This window comes from Heterocephalus glaber, unplaced genomic scaffold, assembly GCF_053883595.1.
Source record: "Heterocephalus glaber isolate CG9 unplaced genomic scaffold, H.glaber_assembly_v1.0 deba00000281, whole genome shotgun sequence".
Taxonomy (NCBI): Eukaryota; Metazoa; Chordata; class Mammalia; order Rodentia; family Bathyergidae; genus Heterocephalus; species Heterocephalus glaber.
Genome location: NW_028258139.1, coordinates 36,404,798 through 36,419,401, shown reverse-complemented (window position 1 = coordinate 36,419,401; position 14,604 = coordinate 36,404,798). Strand labels below are relative to the sequence as shown.

Below are 14,604 nucleotides of genomic sequence, written 5' to 3'. Positions count from 1 at the left end.
ACAAAACCCCACCCCCGTGTACATGGCACAGGCCTCAGGCCATCCAGCATAGGCCTCATTGCACTTCTGAGAATACACTGCGCTCTCCAGGTGTCCTGTTGCTTGCAAGTTCACCTCAGTGTACACACAGTATTATAATTTCTGCAGAATAAGATAAAGGCAGCCAGACATTGAAATAGATATACCTTTTCATATGTTTGATACATAGGCTTTTAAAACATTCTAGCTTTGCTGGGGATTTAGCTCAGTGGTTCTGCCGCCTGCCTCACAAGCTCAAGGTCCCGAGTTTGATCCCCGGTACAAAAAAAAAATAAAATAAAATAAAACATTTTAGCTTAAAGATGATTATTCTAGTACAATTTTTTTTTTTGGCACTAAAGTTGGGGAGTCAGAGTGCTAATAAATACAGAGTTATTTGGCCCAAGATGAAAGACCTAGACCTTCCTGTGGCTTGGAAGAATAGTGCCACATGCAACCACTGGATATATTTCTATACAGAATCTCACTAAGTAGAACCCATTCAATCATTCTCAATGTTTCAATGCCAGCATTAAACTGGGCAAACATCACCACAGCAACTGTCTACTCTGGTGGAGCCATAAGATAACAGGAGAATCCAACTTCAGCCAAGACAACAAAGCTTGCTTGTGTCAGTGAAAAATATAGCTGGATTTATTTAGAAGTGAAATTTTTGCAAAGAAAAGTCAGATTGCAGAAAAAAATCTGTAATATAACTCCTGTAGTGAATTTCTCAATTCCTGCTTGCATGAGGTTGTACTATCATGAATAGCTGAGAATTCACTTCCCATTTTACCTAGGTCTTCTAAAATTCTAAATCCCCAATGGATGAATTATATTTGACTTTAAAAAAAGAAACTATGTCCTACTGGCTTCATATAGTATAAACCAAATCAAGTCATTGAATTGGTCATGGCTATAATGTTCCAGTTTAATTACAGATTAACAATATATTAATTAAATAGGTGAAATTAAATATGTTGTTCTGTCTTTTGATGATGGCCAATGATTTATGACAATAGTATGTAGTTAATATTCACCTTTGTTCCCAAAATATATTTGTATAAATGAACTCTCTATACTTCAAAACTCAAATTCACAAGGAAAGCATCTTTTAAATCTTACTGCTGTAAGCTCATTTTCCCAAACTGTTATTACGCATAATAAGAGACTTGATTTGACAGCTCCTATAATAACACATTATGAATTTTACATTGAATGTGTGTGTGTGTGTTTACCTTAAACTCTTGTGATGGCAAAACCATTTTCCTCAAAGCTGATTGGTTGTACATGTCTACAACAGTGCTTAAATGTGATCTTGCTATGCCAAGGGTTCTGACAAGGAGGAATCTTTTTATTTTATGCCTTTTTGGTACTCAATATCACATCTTCATGAATTTTTGTTTTGTTATTAAGAAATAAATGTATCTTGCTCCTTAGCTCTCCCTGACTTCAGCAATTTGTAGTCATTTCCACTGCAGACCATTAAGAGTCTATTTCAAAGACAGACTAACAAAGTTGAAGTAAAAATTTATTTTTTCACACATTGCGGCTTCTAACCAGCATTGGGTGAGTATTAGAAATTATTAACATAAAATACAAAGTGCCAAATAATGAACTTAACTTATAGATATTAACTGATTTCCTTATGCATTCCTTAATTTTGGTTGTATAATCATTTTGTAGACTAATCTGATAAAAGTTTAAACTCTTTGGTTTATTTAATACGTTTGTTTTTCTTACAGGTTTTCTTCCAAACTACTTAGACTTCCTTTGATATTGTACATTTGCACATTTCTCTATAAAGATGTGAAGTTTTGTCAACACTGCACTAGAAGTATCTCAAAATATAATGCCTATGTCATTTTTTCTCTGATTTAGCTTTCACCCTAATCTTAAAGCAAAGAAGATTAATCTTGATGCTGAGGACTCTCTAATAAAGGTATGATTAGGTAAAATGATCAACATGATGTGCACTAGCTCAGAGGTGATGCTTTGCTATTTGTTTCATTTACTTCTTCCATCTCTTGTATTTAAGCTCCTAAATCTTTTATTTTTTTCCCAAAGGCTTATGAAAGTTTTGGTGAAAAAATGTTGCTGCTTCAGTGCAGAAAGGGAGCCTCTTTTCCTAAGCTATGTAACTTGGTGAGTATTCTCATTTATTTTTCCCAGTATCTAATATATCAAACTAAATATTATCAGAAGTATAGCTGAGTGAACAAAACACTATTTAATATGTCAGAAGAACCAGAGTTTCTGTGTTCACAGATGAATTGTACTTCATAGCAATCAATGAAAACTACTTTCAATTCAAAAAATAATCATAAATTTTTATCCAATCATGCACTTTTAGAGGGAGAAGGGTTTTTAAAAGTCATCTAAGATAACATGCTAATTTTATAAAAGAGAAAATAAGTGGCATTTGGTGATGAGTATTTGTAAAATAAAAAGCCACATACATCATGAGTATGCAAGTTATCAAGAGGGTGTTATGGCCACAATAGAGAGGAAACTGACAGATAATCAGGAGAGAAATTAAATATCCAAAGCTCCTCACAATCTGGACTCATAATCTTAGGAATATTTAGAAGGGTAAACCTACACCAGCATTCTAATTTTTAGCTTCTTTGTGCTGTTGTAACCTATATTACACACACTAGTTTCAGCTGTTATTGATCTACCAAAGAGATAAATTTACATTTATTGGTATTTGTTCTTATTGTCCTAACTAGCCCTTAAACAAAAGCAATTTTTAAAGACAAAATAATAATAATTAACATTATTATACAATAGAAAAATGAATAAAGAAAAAAAGGAAAAATAGAATTTTTCCATCTAATTAGAATACAAATTAACTTCTCTATAATGGCATGTTGTCTTTAACATCTTAAAAAGTAGTATAAAGTCCTAATTTTAGAATGTGCACTCATTAAAATTGTGATTATTACCAAGCATGGTGGTACATGCCTGTAATCTCAGCATTCAAGAGGCTGAGGCAAGAGAATCCCTTGAGTTTGAGGCCAGCCTCAGGTACACAGTAAGTCCAAGGCCAGCCTGAACTACATAGAGAGACCCTGTCTCAAAACAAAACTGTGATTATTCCATACAATGAATGTTGTTGGATATTTCTATGTGTTTGTAAACTAACTTGCCACCTAGAAACTCAAAACTATAAATATTCCTATTTTTCGGGTAAGTTCCTAATTTCTAATTTCCACATTTTAGTGTCATGATTTTCTCAAGTATCCTCTCTCTCTCTCCCTCCCTCCCTCTCTCCCCCCTTTCTCTCCCTCCCTCCTTCCCTCCTTCTTCCCTTTCTCCCTCCATCCCTCTCATCCTTCTTTTTAATCTGATTCTTTAGGCAGCTCAGAACAGTACCAGATAATAACTAACAGTTTCTTAACAATGAAATGGCACTAGACGCCCGTATTTCTGTATTCTCCTGGAATACAGGCAAGCAGGCTAGTACCTAAGTAGCTGCAGTGTGTCCTATGCATAGTTATTTCTAAGTCCAAAAATAATACAGTTTTGTATTATAGGTACCAAATGGAAAAATGAAGATCTTCTTGGTATTTCTAGGTCTGCTTGGTAATTCTGCAGCTATGCCAGTGAGTATCTCTTAACTGTTAAACCTTTCCTTTGTGTTCTGTTGTTGCACAGCCTGAGGGCAAAAGTGGGGCTTGTTGCACTGAGGTCTTCATTTGTCACTGTCTTCTCTCAGTTCCAGATGTACATGCCCCGAATGCCTGGATTTAGCAGCAAAAGTGAGGAGGTATGTATGCTCAGCACCAGAGGAGAAGTTTTCCAGAGTCTCATCCTACTGTAGACGTTCATGAAAGATGAGTATACTGACAAAATTTCTGATATATGAAATTTCTTATGAAAGAAGGCAGGAAGATTTGAAGTCCTAAATGAGGTAAAGTAGCAATTTCTATCAATATGATTCCACTTACGTGCTTCCATATTGCTTTTCATGAAATGTGGATTTATCTTAAAATTGAATTGATACCAGCTTCTTGGCTAATTTTGTTAACTAGCAAAACTAGCCACTTGTACCAAATGTTAGAAGGTAGATGCTTAAGCATATCTTTTATATAACTCATACAAGGATTAGCCAAATTTAGTACACATCACAAAGAATCATCTTATCACAGAATTATGTTGCTCTCAAATCTTGAGCACCAAATGAATAGAACAGAATATTCAAAACTTTGAAGTAGACTTGATTTTTTAAATTATCTTATGTTGATTCTTCTCAAAATTAAATCCTGTCTTTAAAAGACCCAGAAATTTTTAAAGGCACACTTATTGTAAATTTGTGTATAAGTACTCAAAGACATTATGACTACCTACCTTAAAATCAGAAATTCAACTTATTTCTGATCCCTTGTCAACTGAAGAAACTTTTCACTTTAGCTTACATTAATGAATTCCTTTCATTGCAGATGATGCGCTATGGTCAATTCAACTATATGCACCCCCCGCCTGTAAGTTCTTCTTTGTTTATTGCTAAGGATTTCTTGTTTACACCCAAAGAGCTACATTGTAATGTTTGTCTTAGCTAATACAGACAGTAGCCGTTCAGGTCTTTAAATTACAATATAATCATTATAAAAGGTTCAAGGACAGAAAATCATTTCACTTGTCCCCTCACATCAAATTTTCTCCTTATTCATTACTATTGTTCTTTTCCTATAAACCAAAATCATTTATTAATTACAAGGATTATTTATATCCAAGAAAAATTGATTCTGGAAAAAGATCACAGAAGACAGTTCCACAAATAATGACAACATAATAGCTTAGTAAATACTGTTAGAATAGCTAATTTTATTTATTATTTTGAAAGTTAATACTGAAATTGTTGGTTATTCTTATCAATGTTAATTCTTAGAACAAGTTAATACATGAATCCAGTGTTACTTGGCTCCTTTGGTATAATTTTTCTGACAAAAATTTATGATGGCCTAATAATACAATATGTCACTTCTGACTTTTCGACATGATAGTGACAGCCATTTGGGGGACTGGGGCATCAAGGACTTCAGTAATTTTCTCTTAATCTCTTTCATTTGAATAAAAGCCATTCTCACTTGAATACTCTTGCCTAAAATCATCATTTTCAATATTCTCATCCTCAACTTCTGTTGGCCCAACTTTTTCACAGTCTCTTCTTGCTTTCAGTGCCTTTGCCAATGGATTGACATTTTCACCAACTTAATTTTCATAAAATCCTGAATTTTTTTTTTTTGTACCGAGGATCAAACTCAGGACCTTGTACTTGTGAGGCGGGCGGCAGAACCACTGAGCTAAATCTCCAGCCCATAAAATCCTGAATCTTAATTCTCATAACCTTTGCACTGCACTACATCATGAGTAATTATCCAATAAATAGAGAATAATTAATGAAGATTAGGGATAGAGACTGGCATTAAATCATGGAGGAAATGTTTAAATGGAGGCTGACACTGTTAGACTGATGTCAATTCATAAATTAACATTTTCAAATTATAAGTACATTTGCTACCCTGTCCAACTTTGCAATTATAGAGATCCTGATAACAAAAGCAGAATTAATGAGAATCCACCTATAGCCAACAAGCACAGGAACAATACTGGGGTGTATATACAAGCAATTTTTACTCTTTTCTTCTTTTTTGTTTTTATTTTTTGGTTTTGTTTGTTTGTTTTCTATTTTGCTTTACAGTCTCACATCCTTTACCTTTTTTCTGTTTTTTGTCTCTTTATCCAGCTTGGTAACAAGTCATGTGAGTTCTGAACTTGATATCAAATTCCCTGTAACCTATCCTAGTACAGTCCTTACCTGAGTCAGATTTCAGAGTTAGAAATCATCAAATTCTTAAACTGAAATTTCTCACTGAATTGTGCCTTTTGATTAGGTTGGTTTTTCTGGAAGACTAAAGTTCATTTTAGCAAGACAGCACTTAAAGTTCTTGCTGAAGATCTTGAAACTTCTGTTGCTGAGTCAAGTTCCATTGTATCGTTGAGCTCTTTGGCTGGGTTTAGAGGATGGGGAATCTGAAGCTCAGCCCTAAGGCGATGTCACTGTTTCTGCTGCTCTTTCAGATGGGCCCTTATGGAGGTGGCTTCCAAATCCCACCACCGTATCCACAGTACCCAATGCCCCCCATGTGGCCACAGCCCAGTGGATGGCAGAACCCCCCAGGACCCCAACACCAGACCAAGGCTGATCCAACCCAAGAGACCCAGAAGCCCAACCAGACTCAGCCACAAAAGCCACCAGAACAGCAGCCTTTAAATCAGCCACCACAAGACCCATCCAAGGGCAAGGTGGACACCCAACCACCACAGGTGAGGCCTGCCCAGGAAACTCCAGATTAGAATCATAAAAAGGCTGGAAAGGGATTTGGGGGCCCCACCACCTCTGCATACAGGCTTCCTCCAAAATGTAGTACAGACACTCCATGTGGTGATACAATATCTAGTTTAGTTTTGATGTTTATCTAAAAGTGCCTGACAAGTCAATTCTAGCCTTGTCTGGTTAAAAATCACCTAAATATTGTTGTTTTAAAGAAGACCCTTTTATCTGGGCATGGTGGTACATGCCTATAATCCCAGCATTCTCAGAGGCTGAAGCAGGAGGATCACAAGTTTGACCCCAGCCTGAGCAACTTAGATTTAGCAAGACACTATCTCAAAATAAAATAAGCCTTTAAAAGGTTGGAGATGGAGGTCAGTGTGAAGGCTCTCAGTACCATGCATACACAAAAAAAGATATTTTAAAAATATGGAGCCAATACATCACAACAAAATGACAGTAAGTGTAAGAGTAAAGAAACAAAGTCTCAATGGGTACAGTGGCACACACCTATAGTCCCAGAACTCGGGAGTCTGAGGCAGGAGGATTGCTGCAAGTTGGAGGCCAGCATGGGCTACATAGTGAGCTAATGGCCAGCCTGAAACTACACAGTGAGACATTGTCTCAAAAAAAACAAGAAAATTAAAAAGAAAAAAAAGAAGGAAAGAAAGGAGGAAAGAAAGAAAAAAAGAAAGGCTCAAGGACTATCCCCAGTTTATGGTAGTGGACAAGTCACTTCACCTTTCTAGACAATGATGTCCCTATGAATAAACTGATTGGTCTCTAAGTTCTTTCTAAATCTATATTTTGATAGTTTAAACAGTTGCTCTGAAATTAGCATTGTTTCTAGTACTTCAGGATGATGTAAGTATAGTCCTAATATAAGCTGGAGGATGTACAAATGGTTTCTCAAGACTTCACCTTCAAAAATACTGTCATTGGATCATTTATCATTACATGCAATGATAGGTATAGGGAATCCAAAATCCCAATAAAAAGATACCCCTGGCTTTGAATATTGATTTCAATCACTCTCCCATTATAAGATTTTGAGCAAGTGACAACTTCTCTGACCCTCAGATTCTTGAGTAAAATGGGAATAATAATAGAACATATCTTTGACAGTTATCTGAGGTCTAAAATAATTTAATAATAGAAAACAGCATGGTGCTTGGACCATAACTGTTTGATAATAGTAATTATTATTACCGTCTCTGTCTTTAAAACACACACATAAGGGGGAAAGAATTTAATGTAAAAGGAAATATAGACCAAATTTCAAATAACTATATTCAGTTTGTTTCATGTTGCATTTATTTTTCTCACTTCTATATAACTCTGATTCTTTCTCTCTAGCCATTCCCACCATTCAACAATGGATTATTTCCCTATCAACAACCCCCATGGCCAATTCCACAGGTAAGAAATTGTTTTTCATACTAGAAAAATTATTTTAGTATATTATTCTTAAATTAAGACATGTTCATACACCCTAATGGAACGCCCTACACCAATTAGGAGAGTGTGAAACAAATTTATTACAGCACTGATCATCCAGAAAATTAAGAGGTTTCTGCATTTTCCAATCAGACTAATCCACAGCATGGAAACAGCCTAAATTACCTAACAGCTACTAAAAGCTCATTAATAAATTAATCTTAAAGAGTTGTACTACTTTATTACTATCCCTCCATTTCCCTGAGAGATTATGAATACAATACTTATTCTCAATTAATGTAATGGAAAATTAAAACAAAATGAAGTTTGAAAACCATAAAGTCAGATATGACTAGACTAAGACGTTTACATGCTATCTTATTGTTTCTAGGCACAGATATATCATTATTATCTTGCAAAATAATACTAATAAAAGATTTCTTAAAGTTTAAAATTATTAAAATAAAACAATATTGAAATAGTATTATAGCCATTTTAAAAAGAAATGACAAAACTAGCTGAACTAAAGAAATAGTAAAGGCCAGTAGTAGTTTAAAGAACAACTAAAACGACATCAAGAAATAACTGACAACTATATGCTCGGCCTTGGTATGGGTTATTCTTGTCTACAACCCCAGAACTAAGAGGGCTTCTTACCGACCAGGAACAATTGATTTCAAAGAGTAAGAGTCCCTTTTTTCTCCTTAAAAGAGTGACTTCCTTTCACAGCCATACTAAGTGAAGGAAACTAAGGAGGTTCTGGGTAAAGATTTTAAAAGCACCATGATTCTTGTGATGGAACAATATTAATCTCATCTACACAGAACTTCTTGAAAGTTTATAAGAATACACACACACACACACACACACACACACACACACACATATATATATATATATATCAACAAAAGAACAAACTCAGTCCAGAAAGAGGCAAATGATCTGAGCAGACATTTCTCCAAAAAAGAAGTTCAAGTGGCCAATAAATATATGGAAAAAAAACCACACATCTTCAGCCATCAGAGAAATGCAAATCAAAACTACAATGAGACTTCATCCTCTCTCCAGTCAAAGTGGCTATTATCAAAACAAAACAACAACAACAACAAAAAACCCTGCTGACAGAACAGAGAAAAGTGAATCTTTATACCTTGTTGATGAGAATGTAAATAGTACAGTACTATGGAAAACAGTATAGAAGTTCCTCAAAAAACTAAAAGTACAGCTACCATACAATCCAGTGTACCACTCTTGGATATACACTACAAAGGAATGGAGTCAGCATCATGAGATACCTTCACACCATGTTTATTGCAGCTCCACTCGCAGTTGTCAGACAGTAGCATCAGCCTAGTGCCTGTCCACAGATGAACAGGTAAAAATAATATGATATCTAAACATAATGGGGTATTATTCAGCCATAAAAAAGAACAAACATGTCATTCACAGGCAAATGGAACTAGAGGTCATCAGGTTAAGTAAAATAATTCATGGGGGTGGGGCTGGGGATTTAGCTCAGTGGTTCTGCCACCTGCCTTGCAAGGGCAAGGACCAGAGTTCGATCCCTGGTACCAAAAAAATAATAATAATTCAAATCCAGAAAGACACATATTGTATTTTTCACTTATCGTGGAAGCTAGAATACGGTAAACATTTAAAAGATAACAAGAGAAGGGTAAGGGGACTGGAGGAAAGAGGAAGTGAGGAGAGGTTATGAAAGGGTAGTTGGAAGAGGGACACAACAAAAGCACAATAGCAATATATGCATGTATGAAAAGGTCACAGTGAAACCCATCAATATGTACAATTAATATGCATTAACTATAATTTTTTAATGATTTTTTAAAGAGAAAGTCTATGGGAACCAAACTGATTTTCTAAATCCTCCCATTTTGTAACAGTCCCTGAGCAGAAACTCACCTTTCAAATTTGATTAGAAAAATTGAGTCCCACATGTGAAGCAAGCATTCTAAAAATAACATCATTACTTAATCGCTATTATTAGATGTTCTATTATAGATGTTTGGAATCTAATATTACTCCAATCAATCTCCCCCTGCCTCTCCCTCTCTGTGGTGGGGATAGGTGTGGGGGTAAGCATGCTGGAGGTAGTGGAGGGCCAAATAAGAGATTCAGCCATCCAGGGTATTTTGAGTAGGACGATCTAGGATCCAGCTAAATCCATTGGATTTACAACATTCACTAATGTATCACAACTCTTAATAGCAACAGCTATAGACTCCGAAGCTAAAAGCTCAGAGTATTAAACACCCAATTACTAACGAGTTAATTTAGCACACCCTCAGTCTTATAAACAAACGGCAGCGTAGAGAGTGGTTTTCTCCTGTGTTCACTGTGTCGTTCACCTTTCAGAGGATGCCACCCCCCGGTTTTGGACGTCCACCACTCAGCAATGAAGAAGGAGGGGTAAGCACAAGTAAAGCTACATTCCCCAAAAGGAATTACAATCTATCAGCCTCTGCTTTTTGATCCACGTCTAAAAAGAAAGTTAAAATCCAACATATGAATCTTCTGTAGCTCAGGCTCCTAAGGCTTAAAAAAAGGAAAAATAAACCAAAAAAGTAAAACAAATCAAGCCAGTAACCTGAATAAAATGTGATTCATCATTTCTGCTCCACATGGATTGAAAGATGTCTCTCAGGGGCCAGGGATTTAGCTCAGCAGTTCCGCTGCCTGCCTTGAAAGCTCAAGGTCCTGAGTTCGTTCCCTGGTACCAAAAAAAAAAAAAAAGATGTCTCTCAAACACTTGTTAAAACTTTAGACAGGGGGCCACAGATTTAATTTAGCTCAGTGGTTCTGCCGCCTGCCTCGCAAGCACAAGGTCCCGAGTTCAATCCGCGGTACCAAGAAAAAAAACAGTGGGAAGAAAATGAGAATAATATTTTTAGGGGTGGTGGGAGGGGAAGGGGAAAGGAAAGGAGGGAAAGGAAAAAATCATGAGAAAAGAAAAAAAATGGAAACAAAGTCTATAGGGAAGGGTGGAGGGGGTGAAGGGCGCACAGGTAATGGGGAAAAAATAAGAACCAAAATACACTATGTACAGGTACAAGCACCCAGTGATAAATGTAAATGTATTGTTTACCTAAGTGTACCAATAAAAGAATTTAAGGGAAAAAAAAAAAAGCTTTAGACAAGGCCAGGGATGTAGCTCAGTGGTGCCATGCCTGCCTGGCAAGTACAAGGTCTTATATTCAATTCCCGGTACCAAAAAAATAAAAAAGACTTTAAACAGTGATAGGCAGAGAAGCAAGTTAAGAGCATCTTAGAATGTTACCCCCAGAGGGGGATTTTAAAAATCATCTAATTCCTTTATTGTACACATAAATTGAAGCCCACAGAAGACGTGCCTCATCCTCAGGAGATGGTGTTGTGGAACAGAGTTACACCTCTCAGTCATTAGCATGTATCTGGATAGAAAGTACAGGCATGCCATATGTTGTTCAAGGCAAGTGTGTAAAGTGAGAACAGAGAAATGAGGAGGCCAGAGGACGGAACCAAAAGAAAAAAAATTAAACCCTCAGATTTAAGATCTAGACTGACTGGTCAAAAACAGCACCAGAAGAGAAAAACCAAAGGTGTGGGAACATGGAAATTAAGGAGGAATCAAATTTCAAGAAAGCACAGCCAGTGGTGTTAAAAGGAGCATTTGGCTAAGATTTCCCCATTACATTAAAAAAAATTCCAAGCAACACCATGGTAGGAAACAAAGAATAATTATGAATTTCCATCTTCTTTCCTACAGAATCCTTATTTTGGATTTTTTGGATATCCTGGCTTTGGGGGTCGTCCTTATTACTCAGAAGAAATTGAAGATTATGAAAAACCTAAAGAAGAAGATCCTCCTAAGCCAGAGGATCCACCATCAGAACCCTCAGCTAATTCAACAGTACCTGAGACTAATTCTACCCAACCAGGAGGTCAAGGCAAAAATGACACCAGTCCAACACTAAACAATGTTCCTGGGCTGAATACTGGGAACAACCCTACAGCTCAAAATGGGATCTTCCCACTCCCTAGAGTTAACTTTTCAGGCCAGGTAATACCCAGAAGTCAAATCCCATGGAAACCAAGTCAGCCAAAAATTTATGAAATTTATCCAAATCCTAACATGAGAAATTCTCCTTCAGGAAGACAATCAAATCCCACAGGTACTGCCACTGGGCAGAGACAGTCTGGGTCTTTTTACCAAAGTCAACCAGGTCAAAGAGGTCAGGGGAATTCCTTTGCTTGGGAAGGCAAACAAGCAGCTCGTCCCAGAAATCCAACTTATGGAAAAGCTTACACACCCACTTCTAGAGTCAATTACCCCAATTACGCAGGAAATCCAGCAAATTTCAGAAGAAAGCCTCAGGGGCCAAATAAACCTTTTGTGGGAACCAGTGTTACTCCACTGAGTCCCAAACAAGGTACTGTTGGCCACAATGAAAAAATCCAAAATCCAAAGGGAAAGTCTCTGGGTCAAAAAGAAAGAACAGTGACTCCTACAAAGGATACATCAGGCTCCTGGAGAAACTCTCAACATTATGGAGTTAATAAACCTAATCTTGGATGGCCTCACCCTGAGGGTAACATGCTAGGCCCTAATTTTAATTCTGCTAATCAACATGAAAACTCCTATTACTCAAGAGGAGGATCCAGAGGAGTGCCAAATTCTAATGCACAAACCCAAAGCCAGAACTTTCCCAAAGGGGTTGCTTTAGAGACAAAAAGAATCCCATATGAAACACAAACTAAACAGCCTGAATTAAAGCACAGTACACATCAGCCTATCTATCCTGAGGTAATCCCTTCTCCTAAAAGTGAACATTTTCCTGCTGGAAGAAATACTTGGAGTCACCAAAAAATCCCTCCATCCTTTAAGGAAGATCCTGGCAAGCAGGAAGAACATTTACCTCATCTTTCTCCTGGCTCTTGGGGAAATGTTTTTTACCATGAATATAACTCCTATTATCCCAGAGAAAACTCACCATACATTGGAGGTAATACATGGGATGAGAGAGTTGATTCTCCCAATACTATGGGGCAACCAAAACATCCACAATATCCCCTCAAGACTGCAGACCAGAAAGAGACAGTCCATTATAATGAAGAGGACCCACCTGATCCAACTGGAGATGAACCTTTCCCAGGACAAAGTAGATGGGGTGAGGAAGAGTTGAGTTTTAATGGAAGACCAACAAGTAGGCACTATGATGGTGGGAAATATGCCTTAAATCAACCAAAGGAATATCTTCCCTATTCCTTAGATAATCCATCAAAACCCAGAGAAGATTCTCCTTACAGTGAATTTTATCCCTGGACCCTGGATGAGACTTTTCCATTATACAGACCAGGTCCCACTACATCACCACCTATGGACAGCAGGGGACATTATGTTAATAATGCCATCCAACAAGAAGAAAGCACTCTCTTTCCTTCGTGGAACTCCTGGGACCACAAGATTAAAGTACCGGGGCAGCAAGAAAGTGAGCCATATTTTAACAGAAATTACTGGGATCAGGCAACAAATTTACAAAAAGTTAGCCTACCAAACCAGAAAGAGAACTATCCCTATTCCAGTAACCCTCCCGCTGGCCTCCAGAAAAACCCAACGTGGCACGAAGGTGAGAAATTGAACTATGATATGCAAATGACTAGGTTAAATTCACCAGAGAGACAGCATTTGGCTTTCCTGGACTTCATTCCTCAAAGTTACCTATCAGAGCAAACAGAAGCACATTTATTTCACCAAAGCCCACAAAGTTCTTGCTGTGTTGGTAGCTCCACAGGGCCCAATGAGAATCCACTGGCTCTACAAGTCTACACTCCATCCTATGGTAATACACCAGAAGAGAATCAAAACATCAACCCCACCTATACAGAAAGTAGTCATACCAAACATGCAAGACCTATTGTCTCCCCAGCAAACATCCTACCTGGCCAAAGAAACAGCTCTGAGAAGAAACTGCCTGGGGAAAGCCAAAGCCCAAGCACTTTTAGAGATGATGTGCCAACTCTGAAGAACACACCATGCTCTGTGAATAATCAACAGGGTCAAGTGGGAATTAGATCCTTTCCCAAAGCCAGCTTTCCTCAATCAAAGAACACACCTTGTCTCAAAAATGATCTTGGAGGAGATGGGAACAATGTTCTGGAACAAATTTTTGAAGGCAACCATCTCAATGAAAGAACTGCTGACCTTACTCCTGAGCAGCTTGTTATTCGTACAGCTGATGAAGGGCCCAAGTCAGAAGGCATCCAAAATGAAATCCAAGGAAAGGAGGGTGAGCAGCAGCAACAAAGACCACCCAGTGTCCTGCAGGTACCATGTTTTGGCTCCCAATTAACAAAGCTTCAGTCTTCTAGCATTGGAACTCCATCTATCAGTGGAAGACAAGGCCCATTTGACAGGGATCTAACTATGCCTACTCAAAATCCTAATACATTTGTTGGGCTAGCTACTGGGGAGCCTTTTAGAAGTATAAATATAGACCAAGTTAATGTAGACGGACATACTCCATTTGAATCTTTTCAAAAAGGGACTGATCCTCAGGACCAAGTACAAGACTGTGTACTACTTCAGGCCTAGGGATTATTTCAATCAAGTATTGTCGGGAAGGGAAAATATCTAATATTTTATACCAACGGTTCCCAAACTCTTTCTCCAAGACTTAATTAATGTACACCCTTCTTGGTAATCCTAAGTTTTCCCCTCCCAGAAGTAGGAATAGTGGCCCAGGTAGAGTTAATATGATTGGGCCTACGGGGATGGCTGGATCCAGTGTTGTCACAAATTAGTGCAGACATAG

The 14,604-nt window shown here is 37.4% G+C and overlaps 1 protein-coding gene across 1 annotated transcript; it reads left to right on the top strand.

Moving 5' to 3' along the window:
• Nucleotides 1–2,109: 2,109 nt before the first annotated feature.
• On the top strand, nt 2,110–14,384 carry Enam (enamelin). Its single transcript, XM_004871726.1, has 8 exons — nt 2,110–2,163; nt 3,558–3,626; nt 3,746–3,790; nt 4,464–4,505; nt 6,106–6,351; nt 7,715–7,777; nt 10,169–10,222; nt 11,559–14,384. The coding sequence occupies exons 1-8, from the start codon at nt 2,110–2,112 to the stop codon at nt 14,382–14,384; spliced, it is 3,399 nt and encodes a 1,132-aa protein (XP_004871783.1).
• Nucleotides 14,385–14,604: the final 220 nt, after the last annotated feature.